Source organism: Saccostrea cucullata, unplaced genomic scaffold (assembly GCF_032062105.1).
Source record: "Saccostrea cucullata isolate Sc308-1 unplaced genomic scaffold, CSIRO_AGI_Scuc_v1 ctg3550, whole genome shotgun sequence".
Lineage (NCBI taxonomy): Eukaryota > Metazoa > Mollusca > Bivalvia > Ostreida > Ostreidae > Saccostrea > Saccostrea cuccullata.
The window spans coordinates 13,431-34,650 of NW_026938445.1; the positions used below are offsets into that span (position 1 = coordinate 13,431).

Here is a 21,220-nt window from a genome sequence, read left to right on the forward strand (position 1 = left end):
GGGTAGTCCAAGGTCATTTTGCCTTAGAAAAGTAGCATGTCTTGATATAGATATTCATTTTCAAATAAGAAAAAAAGATAGGTAATGTCTGAAAAAATGAAAAAGTTATAGAACTGGACAAAGCTTGTCCGGGTTGAAAACTGGTTGTCACGTCGCCTTACGTCAATTGCTCTGTGAATTCCATGACTTCATAGTAAAAATGGTCGTAAATTTTCAAGATTTTGGTAAATAAACCTGATTTTTACATACTGTCACGACACCCTAAGCTTGATCAGTGATAACAAAGCTATTTTTCTATTTACAATTTTATATAAAAACAATTATGTAAAAATATACAGAATAAAAATTAAAGAACAATTTCAAACTGTCATTTATCGTTCATCTGGGACCACGTTCCTGAGCCGTCCACGTCCAATCCTTGTAGCAGTCCATGTTATACGGGTACCACGCCCTTGCACTGAATGCCCCAACGTCCTCGACGTCCCACGCCAATCCAAAGCGTCTTAAGCGTCTGCAGTGCTGTCAAATCCAGGAAACCACGTTTCCCCACACACGACCTCGGCCTAGCGTACCACGCCCTCGTGTAGTTGCCCAGGTTGCCACCGCCGACAGCACCAAACCATTGTGTAACCACATTTACATACATGTATCTAGAGGGACCTTCAACAAATATGCATAGACATACATAAGCTTGACCCCGAACGGGCTGCCTTACAGCATAGCATAAATTGTTTACACATATACTTGTTTAAACATACAGTTTTAACTAACATGTATCACACCGCTTCGCAAAGCAAAATATTAATACAATGTAACGTTACAATCTGAGTAATAAACTAATATCATTACTCTACGCTTAAACTCACGGCATGTGCACGTGGTAAATTTCCCGTATACAATTCAAACACTTTCTCGTGGATAAAAATAGAATATTAAGCTCAATTAACATAATACTGCATTACTTTATGATAAAATAAATGTAAGTATATTACACTTACCCTGATTGGAGATTCAGTTACCACGAATAAAACTACCTAATCCTCCATGGACATGTGAAACTACTTCCACTGGTCAAGGAAAACGTGCGCTACCAAAGACAAACCTGACAATACCTTATATAGCGACTGGCCAAATATTTAAATCACCTGAGCGTCACAATGGGGCTCCTTGCAGGATAAACGCTAAACAGAAAATAAGGGTCAACACAGGGCAATACTAATGAAAGAAAAAAACAAATAAACATATAACAAAATCAACTTTGATTGTGACATCACCTCCCCAATTCAAGAAAGTTCACTGAACTTGTGCAAAACTCACAATCAACAACAACAAAAAAACATATGTACAAAACTACAATGTTCATAATATCTCACACAAACCCTACAACCTACTTAGACAATCAGCATCGGCGTTCTGTGATCCTTTAATCGCCTCAATACAGAACATGCAAAGTTACAAAAGTAAAAATCGTCTTCCTCTTTCACAATCACCAAGGGAGAACAATATGGAATGTTCGAATTCTCAACCACTCCCGACTTTATCACGATTCTTACTTCCTCACACACTTCATCACGAGTTGTAAAAGGTAAAGGGAATAGCTTGCATCGCACAGGCTTGTCACTCGATAATTTTATATGGTGCACATCCAACGTCGTAAATCCTGGAATATCTGATAACACATCACTATACTCTTCAAGTAACGATTTCACTTGTTAATGTTCACTTATTGTCAGTTCATCACTTACTTTGACATCACTGGGTTTCTCCTTCGAAGTAGGTAGTGTTGAATCTATTAGATCATTGTCGTCAACTGAATCGTCTTCTTCAACATCCACCATAGCTGCACAAGCGACACCTAAGATACCAGCATCGACACAACACTCTTTCCTGTCAAAATATAACTTGAGCATATTTGCATGGAATGTCTTAATTTTGCCGTTTATGTCTATTCTATAATCAACTTTCCCCAATTTCTTCACTATCTCAAAAGGACCTTTCCATTGCATTAACAATTTGTTGCTATCTGTTGGTAAAAGTACAAGCATCTTCTCACCTACTGACATGTCTCTGTTTTTAGCCTTCTTGTTGTAGTGTGCTCGGTAACGTTCGGATGACTTCTCTAAATTCTCTCTGGCCAACTGACAAGTAGACTCTAGGCGTTCTCTTAGATCAACAACATAAGTACTTGTCACCTCAGAATCCGTCTCTTCTTTTGTCCAAAGCTCTCGGAGGATTCTCATCGGACCCCTGACTCTGTGTCCGTATACCAATTCAAATGGCGAAAATCCCAAACTCTCCTGTGGGGCATCTCGATACGCAAAAAGTGCTGTTGACAGGTATTTGTCCCAGTCTTTTGGCCGCTCTGAACACAGTCGTCGAAGAATCCTGCTTTAGGGTACCATTAAATCTCTCCACCAAGCCGTTACACATCGGGTGATAGGGTGTCGTGGATAACTGTTTCATCGAAAGTAAACGACTTACTTCACCCATCAACTCCGAAGTAAACTGTGTCCCCATGTCTGTCAGCAGCATCTCTTTCAGAACTCCGATTCTGCAAAATATATCTACTAAAGCCTCAGCTACTCTTTCAGTTTCTATACCTATGAGTGCAACCCCTTCTGGATAGCGTGTTGAAAAGTCAACTAAAGTTAAAATATAACGATTACCGTTATCTGTCATTGGCTGTATTGGTCCTACCAGATCAACTGCTACGCGTCTGAATGGCTCATCTATGATCGGCATAACACTCATTGGAACCTTAGTTGTCCTACCTTTAGGAGTAGTCCTATGACATATGTCGCATGATCGACAAAACCGTCTTGTGTCAGCCTGGACTCCTGGCGAATAAAACTCAGCTAGCACTTTATCAATTGTCCTGGACGTAGCTGAATGACCTGCCATTAAAGACTCATGTGCAAGTGATAAAACTTTCATTCTGTACTTCTTAGGGACAACTAGTTGAGTAAACTGCTTACCATTCTCGACTTTCTCTGACTGAAAAACTCGAAACAGCATACCTTTCTTCAAAATGTACTTTACTCTGTTGCCGTTGGTTTCCTTTCCAACCAAAGCTCTAAGATTCTTCAGCGTCTCGTCTTCTTCCTGTGCTTTTAACATATCCTCTGGACAAACTTCAGATCCTATTATTTCTGGAACAGAAAGAGGTTTTATCTTCTTACTTTCCATGCGTTTCTGTTGTCTAGTCACTACAGCATTCACAGCACTAGGCTTCCAGTCCTTGTTCAGATCGTGAGGATCTCTAGCATGCGGAATTTTTCCGATAGTCAAAGGATATAATGGAGCATGTAGGCACCACGCATTCACTTCTCCTACGAAATACGGAGTGTCAACATTCACCTTTGCGATAGGGGTTTCAATTTTGGATCCGTCTGCCAAAACACACACTTGATGGTCTCCAGTAAGTTGATCATCATTAACAAGACTCCTACGCACTATTACACCATTGCATCCCGTGTCTCTAAGTACTTGAACAGACTGATCATTAATTTCACCAACACAAACAGGCATCTGATCTGAGAAATTAGCTACACTGCAAGCTGATGTAGTTAATAAGTCTGACGAATTTGCCATTGAAAATGTTGAAGTTGATGTTATAGATGTAAAAGCAGAGCACTTGCCTGAATCTGTGGTTTCCTTCAAATTGCTTCCTGACTCACTTGAAGCATCCGCTTTCACCGCGAAGCTTTGATTCTTACTTGATGACTGTTTACACTGCGAGGCTATATGTCCTAGCCTGGAACATTTGTAGCATCGAATATCCTTCCCTGTCTTCTTCTTTTGTGAAAAGGACTGACCATTAGTCTTCGGCGGCACTTGCTCCTTCTGGTTGCGTTGATCTCTTGCTGCAACTGGATTTCTGTTTTCAAATATCGTTTCCTTTTTGCTAGAAGAAACTAAAGTTAATATGTTTGCATGACACGCCTCTTTGAACTGATCTCTTCAATACTTTTTGGAATACGCTCCTTTAGGAACAACGATAAGTCTCTATTACAGATTGATATGAACTGATCTCGCAACACTAAGTCATATAGTCCGTTGTAAGTTTTGTTAACTTTTCCAAACTCAATCCATCTATCTAGATAACTTCCTAAACGAACTGCAAATTGTGTAAAGGTTTCACCTACCTATATTCTCGAAAACCGTCCTCTGTTTTCTCAAACCTCCTCAGCAAAGTTGTTTTAAGGACTGCATAATCCAGAGCCTTTTCTTGTGGAAGTAGGGCATAGACATCAAGAGCTCGTCCTTTAAGTAATGCGCTTAAGTTCACGGCCCACATTCCTTCGTTCCACTTCTGTGCTATAGCGTATCTTTCAAATCGTCTAAGAAAAGAGTCTATGTCATCTTTAACCTCATCAAAGTATGGCATTTTAGGAAACTTTGCTAATGAACCATCAGATATGACTGACTTAGCACCTTTAGATTCTGTCTCTTTCAAACTCAACTGGTATTTACGTTCTTGTACATTAGCTTGGTACTTACTTTCCAGTGCATCTAGTGATTTCTTTTATTCTAGTCGGAGCTTCTCTACTTCCAACGCTTCCCTCTTCAATTCATAGTCTCTGTCCTCCTTTTGTCTCTCTCTTTGCTCAACTCTGAGTTCTCGCAGATGTGCCTGCTGTTCACGGATAAACCTCTGAAGATCCGCTCCCGTCAACTCCAAACTTTGACCATATGCAGTCAGCTCTTTTAACAAATCCATCTCAAAAATCGCCAGTAAATAAACCAACTTACAAACAAAAGAAAATGACACAAAAATAACAAAGCAAAATATCACTCCAGGAAAACTGAACTAAATCGAAATCAAACCTTTATAATACAAACTAATTCATGGTAACGTCCTCTCCTCTCAGGGTCCCTTAGCTTTTCTCTGAACGTCTCTCTACAACAGTACAATAAAAAAAATATAAAAACTTCAACACAAGAAAATACTACAATATTTTTTTCCAACGTTCAACCTAAATTACACGAAACTATTCTTTAACAAAAACTATCACTGATCAAAGCTAACATCACATCCCACTTCTGACACCATTTGTCACGACACCCTAAGCTTGATCAGTGATAACAAAACTATTTTTCTATTTACAATTTTATATAAAAACAATTATGTACAAATATACAAAATGAAAATTAAAGAACAATTTCAAAATGTCATTTATCGTTCATCTGGGACCACGTTCCTGAGCCGTCCACGTCCAATCCTTGTAGCAGTCCATGTTATACGGGTACCCTGCCCTTGCACTGAATGCCCCGACGTCCTCGACGTCCCACGCCAATCCAAAGCGTCTTAAGCGTCTGCAGTGCTGACAAATCCAGGAAACCACGTTTCCCCACACACTGCCTTGGTCTAGCGTACCACGCCCTCGTGTAGTCGCCCAGGTTGCCACCGCCGACAGCACCAAACCATTGTGTAACCACATTTACATACATGTATCTAGAGGGACTTTCAACAAATATGCGTAGACATACATAAGCTTGACCCCGAACGGGCTGCCTTACAGCATAATATAAATTTTTTACACATATACTTGTTTAAACATACAGTTTTAACTAACATGTATCACACCGCTTCGCAAAGCAAAATATTAATACAATGTAACGTTACACTCTGAGTAATAAACTAATATCATTACTCTACGCTTAAACTCACGGCATGTGCACGTGGTAAATTTCCCGTATACAATTCAAACACTTTCTCGTGGATAAAAATAGAATATTAAGCTCAATTAACATAATACTGCATTACTTTATGATAAAATAAATGTAAGTAAATTACACTTACCCTGATTGGAGATTCAGTTACCACGAATAAAACTATCTAACCCTACATGGACATGTGAAACTACTTCCACTGGTCAAGGAAAACGTGCTCTACCCAAGACAAACCTTACAATACCTTATATAGCGACTGGCCAAATATTTAAATCACCTGAGCGTCACAATGGGGCTCCTTGCAGGATAAACGCTAAATACAAATAAGGGTCAACACAGGGCAATACTAATAAAAGAAAAAACAAATAAACATATAACAAAATCAACTTTGATTGTGACACATACTTATATTCTTAAATTAATCTTAAAGCAATTTATATGAAATGCATGTACCCTTTTTCATGAAGCAAAAAATAGATTTACAAATTGTGCACATAAAAACTGAAAAAAATTCTTGTTTTAATGTTTGCAGGGAGAGGGAAAGAAATCGCTGTGCCAAGTACAGAAACAGAAGAATTACAGGAAAAGAGTGGTAATTTCAAAAACTTCGTTTCTTACAGTAATCTGTTTTAAGATCTTTTTTAAAGACGAAATCCGTTTTTTCAAGCAAAAATTCTCAATTTTTATGATAAGAATGGGAGCAGATATGAAATAACAAGATATACATGCAACTTGTTTGAGCCTTAAAAACTTGTCATTGAAATATGCTGAGTTTTTCCAATATCATTTCTTACACTCATGATAAAGAAGTGGTGCAGTGGTAAGAGTATCTGCTCTAGAGCCACGAAGAAAGGAGTTGGTACTTAGATTGCAGGTTCTAATCCCTGTAAGACGTGGAAACAGGTCCTTAGAATGAGACTTTATAAACCGAGGTCCACTGTCGCAGTAAGTACTGGCACGAAAAAAGATATCTCCCTGCTTAATGACCCTAAGTGCCATGTATAGGACAAACTTTGCAGCCCTTCGCCGGTGTTACAACAAAAAGTGACCACCTCATTTCTGAAAGCTTTGAAGCTTAAATTACGAAATTAAAGTATATTATACCTTACATTAATAATACAATCCGTTTTATCCTCATAAAATAAAACAAAATTTCTATCAAAATATTTTAAGGCTATTAGAGTAAAGAGATTTGTTTTCAAAGTTGTCATTTTTATTTTTATGAAAGGTCATTTTCAGCTGGTGTCAGATTAATAAAAAAAAGTTTCCATAATGTTATATCTATCGTCTGTTTAATTTTACTCGGGATAAATATTTTGTAAATATCAAAATAAAGTTTTATTTTTCAAAAGTTTACGTAAACATTTTTGAATTTTGATCCTCTTTTTTCTGTTTGATTTTACTCGGGAGAAATATTTTGTAAATATCATAATAACGTTTTATTTTTCAAAAGTTTACGTAAACATTTTTGAATTTTGATCCTCTATTTTCTGTTTGATTTTACTCGGGATAAATATTTTGTAAATATCAAAATAAAGTTTTATCTTTCAAAAGTTTACGTAAACATTTTTGAATTTTGATCCTCAGTTTTAGTAGTTTTTTTTCTTATTCTTAGTAGTTTTTTTTTTTTACCAAAAATGGGGCGCTTGCTAGGAAAATCTTACACCAAAAATTTTTAAATTAGATTACATGTGACCTATGATATTAGGGAAACATAAGTGGTTAACTCCAAACCTTAAAATGTCTTTTGTCGTTTGCTAGTGTCAAGAAAATCGTAACAAAGTGGGATTTGTAGCATAAAAATGATTAACTAAGAAAAAAAGAAGTGCTCGTCTTATCAAATATTGGTACATGTAGTATCGTTTTCCCCTTTCTACATGTACTTACATGTGATAATTTTTTGGAGTTTCTTTTACCAATAAAAAATGTTAGCATGCATAGAAAACATTATTTAATCATAAAGGTATACTTTTTTCTTTGTTAAAATAAAAGAAATGAATCATTTCTTTCAAAAAATATGAATTACACCATCTTTACACAAGGACTTTTTAAGATATTACGTTATGCATGTCGGAATTGTAAAAAATACAACAAGAGAAACGGGATGATACTTACATTGTGCTCCATTATAATTTTTCATGCGAGATGAATTACGATGAATTTGCCTGCATTTTCAAGATATTTCAAGTCATATAAATCAAATGCCTGTTGATTTTAAAGATTTTAAGATACAAGTCATGTAAATCAAATGCCTGTTGTTTAAAAAGTGATCTGACATTTTTGGTTTTTTTAAGCGATTATTTGGGGTAGAACAATAATGTCTGTAAATAATCTATTTTTAGCATTTCACGCTGTTTGTGCACGTGTTCCTGTGTAAATTTAAGTATGTAAAGGTATTGTTTCCAATAATTAAAAATTAAGAGCAAGTTGTCAGGAAGAAATGCCAAAGTTTTGAAAATTTCACACAATGACTTTTCGGACAAAGGCCCCCCTCAAGTGTACAGAACAGAAAAAAGCATGAAATAAAATGCTTTTTAAAAGAAAATTCAAGTTTATCTGCTTTCTAATGACCAACATCATAATAAATCATCCCATTTCAATAAAAAAATTATGAGACATATTTCTCTTATGTTCTTTTTACGTCTCATATAGATGAACATTCTTGCGGGAGACATAAACCCAAATTCGGCTTACGCCTCGCCCAATATGGATTTTTTCAAGGACCACACATATTTCTGTATTACCCCTCTAAGTGTCTACATAACTAATATTATCCTAAGATGTAAAATAAAATATATTTCTCATATCGGCATAACTGGAATTATCTGTGATAATACTGTTTTATGCCTCCTATTAGAAATATCAGCCTGATAGTGCAGTGAAAAACCACCAAACACAGATATGCTGCAGTTTTGTCGAATATGTCATTCAATTTAATGACATAAAGTAAAATGTATAACAAATCATTAAGGGGGATCACCTAATATCAAACAGTACAGGTTACATGTACATAGGTGAAAGGTACAAGTGTGATCACCCTGAGACTGACTAGAAATTTTCATGCAGTGAACATATCACAGTACATGTGAACATACATAAAATATAACATAAATGAGTAAAACCTTGGATGCGTCAAAACAATTGCGCCGCAAGCCCTAACGCAGTGAGGGGTTGACGTAAAAACAAGGAGAAAATCAAAAGAAAACATTTTTATAAAAGCAGTAAAAAACATAAAAATTTATAGCATTTTTGAAGTATTTTTTTTGACCGGCAGGGGATGCTCACTCCTCCATGGCACCTGATCCCACCTCTGATGTTTCGGAGGTCCGTGTTTGCTCTGCTCTTATTTTGTATATTTGTTTAATGGACGTTGAGATTGAATACTGTTCGTTATTTCCATATCTTTCTATGATATCACATACTTTTAAGACTAGGTGTTCTTGACAAATAACGAATACTAATATAACAAATACATTAACATTTACCTGTTAGCTGTTCAATTGTGGATCAAGGGAAGCCAAAATCACTGCGAGGAATCTTTAGTATATATGTTATATTATGAAGATCTTAATCTAACCTCAAGACGATGCAGGTTGAATTTTTAACATAAAATTTACATAAGCAGCTATCCGCTGAACTCATGTATCTTAAACTAAGACTATGCAAGCAGATTTTGACGCATAATTTACATGAGCAGCAATTCGCTGAACTCATGTATCTGTACTCAAGAATAGGCAAGCAGATTTTAACACACAATTTACATGAGCGGCAATTCGCTGAACTCATGTATCTGTACTCAAGACTATGCAAGCTAGATTTTATCATACAATTAACATGAGCAGCAATTCGCGAAACTCATGTATCTCAACTCAAAACTATGCAAGCAGATTTAAACATACAGTTTACCTAAGGAGCTATCCTCTGAACTCATATATCTTAACCCAATACTATCCAAGCATATTTTGACGAATAATTTACATGAACGGCTATCCGCTGAAATAAAATATCTTAACTTAAAACTATACAAGCAGATTTTAGCATACAATTTACATGAGCAGATATCCGCTGAAGTATGTATCTTAACTCAGGTCTATGCTGGCAGATTTAAACATGCAATCTAAATGAGTTGCCATCGTCTTAAAAGACTATGCAGGCCGGTTTCAATGCTGAACTCGTTGGCATTAGTAAGTATATTATGGAGACATTATAAGTACATCAATAATGGGCTCAGTAACTTAAATACATTTTACAAAATCAACTAAGTGCTGACCTCATAAAAATTTGGCTGAATTATACAGAATTGATGACTATAGAGGATGTACATGGTACAATATTTGATAAACCATTTGCTGTTCTTTTGACCAGATTTACAAAATTAATAAAACAATTAATGTTATATAAGAAGCTAATACATTGCCTTATCTTACATTACACAGTAGATAAATGACAGGTGCTGACTACTCTATATATGATGTTCCTTGGCAGTACATGTTGGAGAAAATGATATTTGCTTTTCAACACAAATAGCTACATAGGATCCATAGGAGGAGCTTGAGCATATTGAGTGTGTAGCTTGCCCTTCCTGGTTGTGTGGATTTCAAACTTTAGTGGTATCATTTTCCATAAGTTTACTACGGAGACAGCTAATCTGCCATCAGCTAATCCGCCATCTGAAATTTGTAAGCTACATTGCCTCTCCATTATGTGACTTGGTTGTTACTGAGGTTAGACGTTGATTCCATTATAGTTCAGGTTGACCCTAGGCATCGATGAACTGCTACAAGTAACAGAATATCATGGTAAATAGTGTATGAGTGTAATGCACTACTAAAGCCTAGAAATATGTAGATACTGGAACCCAAACAAAATGAGAAAAATTTTTACATTGAGATTCTCCGAACAATCTTGATGACATGCTACATGTACCGCGTGAAAAGAATTACATTTTAAGATATGTATTTTAAGTTTCTCATAATACTGAAAGTTATTTCCTCTTCAAATTGATATATGAAACAGAATGTTTCTAGTGATTTGATTTTCAATTTATTTATTTTTATTTTTTTTAAACAATGAAACCATTGTTCAGAATGTTTCCACAAAGATATAAAATAGTATGTACAGGAAGTTCTCAAAAACTTTGAAACATTATACTGAATGTTTCCACAAACCTTATGAAACAAATCTTTGAAACATTATATTAAATGTTTCCGAAAGAAAATTAAAACATTTTACTGAATGTTTCCACAAACACAGTTCACTATGAAACATTATACTGAATGTTTCCACAAACACTAATATATGACTATGAAACATGATACTGAATATTTCCACAAAACTTTGAAACATTATATTGAATGTTTCCAAAGGAAACTTGAAAAATTCTACTGAATATTTCCACAAACACATTCACTACGAAACATCGCAACACTGTTAAGGCTTGAACAAGGAGGCGGGGCCTAATTTATACGGGAAAAGTTTATTGTGACGTCACTCAAAAACCTGACTTTTGTGTATTTCTCATTATACCTGAAAATGAAATAGTTTGCAACTTTTAGTTTGTATTAGAACAATAAATGACAATAAAACTTATCAATGTATTAAAAAAAGTACGTAAGGGTTGCCCGCAACCCTGTGTCTCGCCTGCTGTCGCTGTGGTTAGTAAGAAATGATTGTCTGATAAACTGAAGCATTTATTGACATTTCAGAAGGAATAACTCAAAAATACAATAATAAAGAAATGGAACAGCTGACTTAATATCTAATCCCTTGGCGATTATATTGGCATTTATATATATATACATATACCCTGTAAATTCACAAATTATTGTGATGTTTTTATTATTGCGAATATTGCAACGTGTTATGAGTCGCAATAATTTGAACTTGCATTTTGAAATCAAATCCACTGTATATGTATCAAGTCATTCATGCAGAAAATGTAGGTGAAGATTACCTAATTATGGTACTGATATTGTTGGTTACCCATGATGTGTAGACTGACAAATTATCATGCCACTATAAGTTATAGTTGCTGAGATATGGACCTCCACCATAAATTTATGCAAAGTCACTCATGCGGAAAAATGTAGGTCAAGATGACCTAATTCTGGTACAGGCGTTTGTGGTTACCCATGATGTATCCACTGACAAATTATCATGCCACTATAAGTTATAGTTGCTGAGATATGGACCTCCACCATAAATTTATGCAAAGTCACTCATGCGGAAAAATGTAGGTCAAGATGACCTAATTCTGGTACAGGCGTTTGTGGTTACCCATGATGTATCCACTGACTAACTATCATGCCACTATAAGTTATAGTTGCTGAAATATGAACCTCCATTATCAATTTAACCAAAGTCATTCATGCAGAAAAATGTAGGTCAAAATGACCTAATTCTGGTACTGATGTTGTTGGTTACTTATAACCTGTACAATGACAAATCATCATGCCATTATAAGTTATAGATGCTGAGATATGGACCTCCACCAAAAATTTAACCAAAGTCACTCATGCAGAAAAATGTAGGTCAAGATGACCTAATTCTGGTACTGACGTTTGTGGTTACCCATGATGTATCCACTGACTAATTATCATATCCCTATAACTTATAGTTGCTGGAATATAGGTCTTCACCATAAATTATCATGAAAAAACTAAGTCCAACTTAAGGAAAAAATACGGAAAAATTTGAATTTTTTTTTTCAAAATCATACTTGGGATATAAATTTTTATCCATACTGAATATTGTGTCCAAATTTCAAGAAGACTGAATAAAATTTGAGAAAGTTATTGCAGTTTATAAAACTTTGACATTTGGGTTAACCAAAAGTTGGACGCCGACGACGACGACGACGACGACGGAATCTATGGTCGCTATGTCTCGCTTCGCGACATTCGTCGCAGGCGAGACAAAAATCATGCTAGTTAAATTCCATGTAGCTGGTTATAGACAAAGCACTGATCGCGATGAACTTGTAAACATGACGTCATTTTGGTAAAAATGACGTATTTCACGTGCTGTGAGAGGCAGATTGAGGAATTTTTTAACAATGAAAGATGCGTTTTATTATTAAACGGAATATTATTTACAGGTTTTAAATTGTCGATTAATACCAATGCATATCCTTTGTTTAGTGCGATTATTAATTAACTATCAAGAGAATGTATTTTATTAATTATGTCGTACTTTTATGTAAAGGTTACGTGTATTTTACTTCGAGATGCCTCATAAAATCGTACTTTTGCAAGGGCATACACTTAATAGATCTTAACCATTTTTTGAATATAGATAAAGGATATTTTTCTTAACTTGAAAAGTGCCTTTTTTAAAAATCTAGGGCGTGATTTTATAAGTACATAAAATATTTGGTAAAAGTCAAAAGATATTTCGACGTTGGCTTATTTACCTGAAAATTTAACTATTAAAACGCGAATACTATTCAAAGCAGCAGCACTTTTGAGAACTTAAAAATTATGCAGAAACAATTAATAGCTTGAATTTTTAATTTCAACTAGGATATGCCCTTGCGATATTGAAATTTGTTCATGACCTACATTCAGTACACGAACTATGCATTCATCACGTGACTGTCCATCGATGAGACCAAACTTCATACAGTACAAAGAAGGTTATACTATGTTATTTCCATAAGTATTTGTGTTCTGTGATAATAAAACAGCTTAATTAAAATAATGTTACGGATTTCCCCCACTACTAAAATTACCCACAGCTTGGATCACCCCAATTATGCCCTGAATATTTAATCTACCTATCGTAATTTTATCTGTAGATATCATGGGAATATTACCAATCATCGTATGTTATTAATGTATGCTTTATAATTTATTGTCTATGTTTATTTCATGAATATCGTTTGGTTTTATTGTACAAACCCGAATTTCCTCCATAGATTAGCCTAATCGTAATAGCAAATGGCCGCCTGGCATTGTTATTCAATCAAGGTACCCAAATCCAACTTGGCATCGTTTCCAAAACAATTCCCAAACAACAAATCATCCCTTTTCCAACATTTGTAATGATAAAGCCTTTACTTGATGCAAAAGTTATGAGTGTTACCATACAAACGTCGCGCGAATACTGGCGGTACCGCTTGTTATTCGAGCGTGAACTAATTCGCACCGGAATACCAAAAGGTATATAAAGAAGGCACTTTAGACTTTTTCTTCAGTCTGGGCGGTTGGTCTGCCCTTTTAACATCTGACCAACTCAGAGTCCCAACTCCCCATCACTGGGTAAAAACTGAGGCCCTCACATTGGGTAAATTTACCAATATTGGGTAACCCAATCTACCCAATTATTATACATCCTGACCTAATTTCAATCAGCTGAACATATTATCCCATTGTTGATATTGAGGAACCCAATCAGCTGACTATTATATATCCTGATCCATTATCCATAATTATACTCTGTTTGTATTTCATTAATCATAAATCATTATCGTTATTGATTGAATAAATTCATTTTTTATAGACAAATCTTGTTGATTAATTAAGGTAAATCTCAGGAATAAGAGGACCCACATAATTTTTGTAACACCCAAGATTGGGTCACATAACAATAAATTCAGTTTTTTCAAATTCAGTTTTGCACGTCTATTTCCCGTTTATTTCTCATAGAAGGCCTTAACAGGCTGCTATTATACTGAATGTTTGCATAAAAAACTTGAAACATTATACTGAATGATTCCACACATTATACTGAAATGTTTCTACAAAGACTTGAAACATGATCCTGAATGTTTCTACAAAACCTTTGAAACATTATACTGAATGTTTCCACAAAACTTTTGAAACATTAAAATAAATGTTTCCACAAAAACTTTGAAACATCATAGTGTATGTTTCCATTAAAACTTTGAAACATTACACTGAATGTTTCCATAAAACTTTGAAACATAATATTGAATTTCTAAACAAACTTGAAACGTCATAATGAATGTTTCCACAAAACTTTTGAAACATTCCATAAAAACTTTTATGTCTTCAAATGTTCGGCAGGCTCATCGCAGCTAGTTTTTGTTTAGTTTGCTAAAAGTTAACTCAAACACAATCACAGAGATGAATAATGTCATTAATTTAAATGACAATATAAAAGAAAATACTTTATACAAAAGAATGGGAATCCGACTCACAAACTCCAATTGAAATTACGTAAAATATGAGAAATGTCTGATCCCCCCAAAAATGACTAAAAAAAATCCTATAAAACCATAAGTTCAAGCATTCTAAGAAAAATTTAGCAAAAAGATGGCACATCAAAACAAAAGGGGCCACAAGATGTGATATGCTTGCTATTCTCATCCGTACCGTCCAAGGTGAGCATGCACACACACAAAAAGAAAAAACTTCTTAAGCAATTCTGTATGACAGCAGTTAAGAACTGGCCTGCCCAGATAAAGATATTGAACAAAATTTAAAAGAAAAAGGAAAAAAAAACAACAAAAAACATTCCAAAAATCTCTAGTTTATAATGTAAACACTTGCTACGCTACCTAGTTCTAATAGAAAGACAGCAGTTAATCACTGTCCTGCCCTAATGCCTAATAAAAACCTTGCAACTAACGAATACTGTCATATGTACCAGCAAGCAGGAGAGATAAGATAAGTTACCAATAACTATTTAACAGCAAATAGTCATTGACTTGCCAATGACAGCAGTCACTCACTGACCTGTCTCAACCAGAGAGCTGCAAAATGTTTATTTGTATTTAATCCATCTTAACGTGCATCGCTTGAAGAAGATATACGGCAGCTGTTAAAACACTGACCTGCATGTTAGACCATATTAAATTTGAAATGACTTTATCCGGATATATCTATGTAAAACATTTGAATTCAAGTGACCCAAATGTTGAATAAAGCTTTCTGAATATCCTAATTGCTCTGCACGAGTAGATGCACCTATACAAAAAATATGACCTTTAAAACGTTTAGGATCAAAACCTGCAAAGGATATTGCTTTTGAAAGCTGAGAGGTGACAAACGAGTAAGAAACTGGGGTGCCGTCTACAAATTGAAAAAATGGACCTGCTGAGTGGGATGATTTTTTGCAATACTCATGCAAGGCTTGAACAGGACAGAATTCACCCGAACCTCCCTGAATAGAAACAATTATAGGATCATTTTTCTTTTGTGTTTTGTGATGACGAATGACAATTTGAACACTGAGTGGCAGGTACCCATCACCTTGGAATGTAACGTCCTCTACCTGCAAAACAAGACCTCTGTCAGCTACTGACTTTACAACAGCCTTCCCTAACCGTAGAAATGCATTATAACAAAGGAGATACAATGCTTTTAATAACAACTGATTCAGGGGCTGAGATACTGTAATTTTAGTTGCGTTTATAACTTTGTGCAGGATTTCCCTAGTAATGGGTAGCCTAGTATCTTGTGAAGGTAACAACCTACTACACCCTTTTAGTAATTTCCTAACAATAAAGGTTTGAGTTGGGTCAAGGAGGTTCAGGAGCTTATGTAGGTAACTTAATGCAGACACATGTGATGCAATACTACTAGCACTGTACTGTTTATCAAATAAATAACCAATAAAATTACAGACATTTTGACTTCAAATAGAAGAGAGCTAGCACCTTTATCCATGGTTTGAAATAGGTTCCACTACTGCCTGTATGCAGCACGTGAAGCTGCCGAGAGTGACGCAGCCAAAATGGAACAAGTAGTTGAGTTCAGATCTGCAAGAGATGAGAGGGGATAGGTTATGGTAGCTGGTCCAAGTGAGGAGCCTTCTCCCTGACTGCCTGAAATTGAAAACGTGATAACTTATCTGCTAATATAATGTTAAATTTCCCTGGAATATGCTTTGCTCTAAACCAAATATTGTGCGACAACGAAACAAGAACTAAGCGGTGCACTAATCGCATCAAAACTTTGTCCTTACTAGATTGTTTATTTATAATATGCACTACTGCCATGTTATCGGACATGAAGATAATTTTCTTATTGCTCATTTCTGAACCCCAAATTTCCAGGGCAAGGACAATTTTGAACAATTCTTTTATTGCGATATTTATATTGGCAAGGCTTTGATCCCATTCCCCAACAAACCACTTAGAGCCAAAAACTGCAGCGTAACCCAAAGACTCTGACACATCCGTATATAATTTGAAAGTATCTGAGGATTTCCATGCCTCTTGAAGCAAAACCGATCTCCCGTTAAAATGCTCTATGAAGTGAAGCCACATAGTTAGATCTGCTCTTGCTTCACAAGAAAGGCGAATATAGTGGTTCGAGCTTTTAATACCTATAGTTAGATCAATCAAGCGCTGCAAAAAGGCCCTTCCAGGAACTACAACTGAACAAGCAAAATTCAAAAGACCTATAAGAGACTGAAGATTTTTTAAGGTAACTTTTTTTCTCGTATAATATTGCAGAAGCATAGTGCGACATTTATCAATTTTTTCCTGCGGTAAAAGACTAACCATCTCCTGCGAGTCAACGTCTATTCCATAAATAGTCAAAGAAGTAACTGGGCCAAATGTTTTATTCCTTGTTAATAGATATGTTAATTCTCTTAAATAATGAAAGGAAGTTGTCTAAATCATGCTTGCACTTGTCTGGATTTGCCGGGCTTATAAAAAAGAAATCATCTAGAATGTGTGACATTCCTGAAGCGCCGAGCTTTGACAAAATAACCCACTGTAATGCATCACTCAACCTTTCAAATATTTGACATGAGAAGCTAGCACCCATGGGTAGACAACGTTCAAAATAAAATAGTCCTTTCCAAGCAAAATCAAGAAGGTGGTAATCGAGGTCATTTACAGGCATGATACGAAAAGCATCTTTGATATCTGATTTCGCCATCAGGGACCTTTTACCAAATTTACGAATCAGAGCAACCACATCATCAATAGAATCATAAAAAACCTCGGCATTTTCTCTTGGAATGTTAGAGTTTACAGAGTCATGCTTAGGATATGAAAGATCGTGAATTATTCTAAATTTATTGGGGTCAGATTTATACATTTATAAATACAATTTATCATTGAATGAAATGCTGACTGACGTTTTTCAAACTAATTGTTAGTCCATTATTTATACACTGAATTGACCACAGATTTTTTCCGTTATTTCCTGATAATGACAACGAGCACACGGCGGGTGTGACCGGTCGGCAGGGGATGCTCACTCCTCCATGGCACCTGATCCCACCTCTGATGTTTCGGAGGTCCGTGTTTGCTCTGCTCTTATTTTGTATATTTGTTTAATAGACGTTGAGATTGAATACTGTTCGTTATTTCCATATCCTTCATTTAGGGACAACACCTGGAGGAGAAGTTTTAAAATGTGGAAATGGAGGATATAAAAATGACCCTAAAATCCTATCAGTGGCTAAACCAGCATTAATATAATCCTCAACAACTTGAGGATGATCGAAAGCGGATTTGTGATTGTGAGGAGAATGAGTTGATGGGAATGATGTACATCCTAATCTAAAACCATATTTGATGCCATCAACTAAGTATCGTAACTTGGTAGTTTCATAACCCATTAATTCATTTTGTAATTTTTCCGGGTTTATATGTGTTGGTAGGGGCATTCACCCGCGTGGTAGATGCCTGGGAGACTTTGACTCCAGTGCATTGTACTTTGGGATGGGGGCCAGTACAAATTTGGCATGCATGGGCATATCTACATTGTTTGACACTACACCTATTTCCTGTGTTGAATGCGCAAATTCTGTTTGCACGAAAGGGCTGACACCCATGGATGCTGCTTTAAGGCGGAGCTCCGTCACAGGTTTTTCCCAAGGCAAATTCGCCGATTCTCTAATCTTTCTAAACGATTCATCTTAATTTCTCCAGGCTTGATCAAAATGAAGCCTGCTGATTTATCGGACTGTGTAAGCGTATTAATCCAATTGCATGCCTCTTGGGGAAATTTTTGTAAGTAATAGCAACTGAAAATATGAAAAGCATCTGTCCATTGATTTATTGACAGTAGGGTTTTGTTATTCGATGCTAGTTGAAATTCAATTTTGCCCGCCTTCACTGTTATTGATAAGGGGTCCTCAATTCTTGATGGCAATAGTAAGCGCATCTCCACTTACTCATTATTCCATATTTTTTGCTTAATTTTGGGAGACACCATTGCCCCAAGAGGCACACAGTCACTTATTTCGATGGGAACATGCTCATATGACCTGCTTGCTGACTCACCTGCAAAACCCGTGTCTAATAAAGATGTGAGTGGCGAGGCAGCTGCGGTAGATTTTTCTGTAGATAGCGCTGGAGCGGTCTGTAAATTAGGCTGGCTCGTTAACGCCACAGGGGGCATTACCGTTGTCGCTTGGTTGGGACGCTGATAAGGCATGTGCAGATGACATTCCTGTAGATAGCACTGGGGCAATTTGTTCATTTAGTTGGCTTGGAGTTAACGTCCCGGGGGACACCACTGTTGTAGGTTGATTCAGAGGTAGAGATTGAGATGCTGCAGCTGTGCGCGTATCTAAATTCTGTTGCATCAGTATTTGTTTAGCTAGTTCAGCGTAATCAATCGAGACCTGATTAGCTTCTTGATTGACAGCCGGCCTCGGTTCAAGAGTTGCAGGTTGTTGAATGGCTCCCTGCGAGCCAGCAGTCGGTAGGATTTTATACCTATTATTGCCCTAACGGATGGTTACAGAGAGAGAAAGAGAGAGAAAGAGATAGAGAGAGAGAGAGAAAGAGTAAATAAAAATTATCCATATTCATCCAGGTTTCGAGTATCCCTACCCTAGCTTTTAAGATTATCTCCCAAGTACTCCTACAGGAATTATTTTTATATAAAAACATAGCTAGACTGTCAGGCAGGGATACTGAAATCTCGAAAGACTTCATGTAACAACATAATTTAAAAAACTGCACATTCTTTGTGGTCAGAGTGACATATTTCAAAAAAAAATCTCAGAATTGAGTTCGACAGAAATGTCTGTCTTCCAAGAATATTTAGATAAAGGTCATTTCTATCATTTTTGCATGCCCCCCCCCCCCCCCTGCATAAAAAATGCCTTAATGTCAATCTAAACAGGAGATGGCCTTTCTCCGTGTGTTTGTGTTAAAAAAACGTTTAGATGTACACATAATTATATTTCAGTTAATAGCTTTTAAGATTTGAAGTAATAACCGTAAATCAAATTACTTAGTTTAGATTTGAGATTAGTACTAAAATAATCAGTAGTTATAATTGACAAATAAATTTTGCGACGCAAACCAACTGCAGACTAAATACATGACTTTGTATATAATGTATATTAGAACTACATGCAGATAGACAATCTACAGTTATACTTAATGAACAGCAGTTTAAAACTTTACCCACCCATCCTTTCAGCCTTATTACCATGTATGGGTACGTTTACAGTGTTCGAGGCGTCTTCTCGATATGCATCAATTGCATAGGACCTGCAAATGAAAGACTTTGGTTATTTTGTTCCATTCAAAAAATTTCAAAATGTGTTTGCAGATCTTGCTGCTTTTTATTTCAAGTTTATTCTGCATAAATTGGCGAACTGTAAAAATAGTACTAGTTCATCTAAATTTGTCTTCCAAGCTTGCTTTTTTTTCTTTTTTACTTTTGATTCAAATCAATAATTATTCAGAAATAGGATTATTATATTGCTTATTGTAGTTTTGAAATGTCTTGAACACCTCATGTATTCTCATATGCTTTACCGTCAGAGATGTACACAAGTCAATGCTCAAGCCAAAAAATAATTCAAGTGTAATATACCTTCATCACCTGCATACGGAGTATTTATATCTCAGTTGATTCGATACGCAAGAGCATGCTCTACGTATGAACAATTTCTTAAACGAGGTAAATTATTGACAAGCAAGTTGATGAAACAAGAATATCAGCGGACTCGTTTGAAGTCATCATTTCGTAAATTCTATGGTCGCTACAATGACCTTGTCAGCAAATACAATTTATCATTGAATGAAATGCTGACTGACGTTTTTCATACCAATTGTTAGTCCATTGTTTGTACACTGAATTGACCACGGATTTTTTCCGTTATATCCTGATTATGACAACGAGCACACGGCGGGTGTGACTGGTCAGCAGGGGATGCTCACTCCTCCATGGCACCTAATCCCACATCTGATGTTTCGGGGGTCCGTCTTTGCTCAGCTCTTATTTTGTATATTTGTTTAATGGACGTTGAGATTGAATACTGTTCGTTATTTCCATATCCTTCATTCAAGTGTAACGAGCGCATTGGGGTATATATCGTTACAATGAGACAAGGTATCTGAAAGAAATATGGCGGAATACGGTTATAGTTGATATGAAACAATTCGTACATAGATTAAAATGTTGTGTTTTTAAGAATTTATGTCAGCTTTAACTGTTAAACAGATGATACATCATTCCTTTCTTTGACTCGTAGAACAGTAGGAAAAAAAACGAAAAAAAAAATCCTTTTGCTTGAAATGTATATGCCTTTTTGTTGTTTAACGCACGATATCTAGTTAACACATTCCTTTTACAGAACAAGGGACTGATTTTCCTAA

At 35.8% G+C, this 21,220-nt stretch overlaps 1 protein-coding gene across 1 annotated transcript; it reads right to left on the bottom strand.

Moving 5' to 3' along the window:
• Positions 1–2,271: 2,271 nt before the first annotated feature.
• LOC134250255 (uncharacterized) lies at positions 2,272–5,441 on the bottom strand. Its single transcript, XM_062732608.1, has 5 exons — positions 5,251–5,441; positions 4,843–4,900; positions 4,550–4,747; positions 4,146–4,462; positions 2,272–3,904 (listed from the first exon to the last, which is right to left on the bottom strand). The coding sequence occupies exons 1-5, from the start codon at positions 5,439–5,441 to the stop codon at positions 2,272–2,274; spliced, it is 2,397 nt and encodes a 798-aa protein (XP_062588592.1).
• Between the last annotated feature and the right edge of the window lie 15,779 nt (positions 5,442–21,220).

Bases quoted from the DNA above. Each gene is read 5' to 3' on its own strand.
- LOC134250255 (XM_062732608.1), bottom strand. From the start codon at position 5,441: ATGTGGTTACACAATGGTTTGGTGCTGTCGGCGGTGGCAACCTGGGCG. The intron at 4,901-5,250 runs GTACCCGTATAA...GTACTGTTGTAG, and splicing joins GCATTCAGTGCAAGGGCAGG to AGAGACGTTCAGAGAAAAGC. The intron at 4,463-4,549 runs GTAGAGAAGCTC...CGTAAATACCAG, and splicing joins TGAAGAGGGAAGCGTTGGAA to TTGAGTTTGAAAGAGACAGA.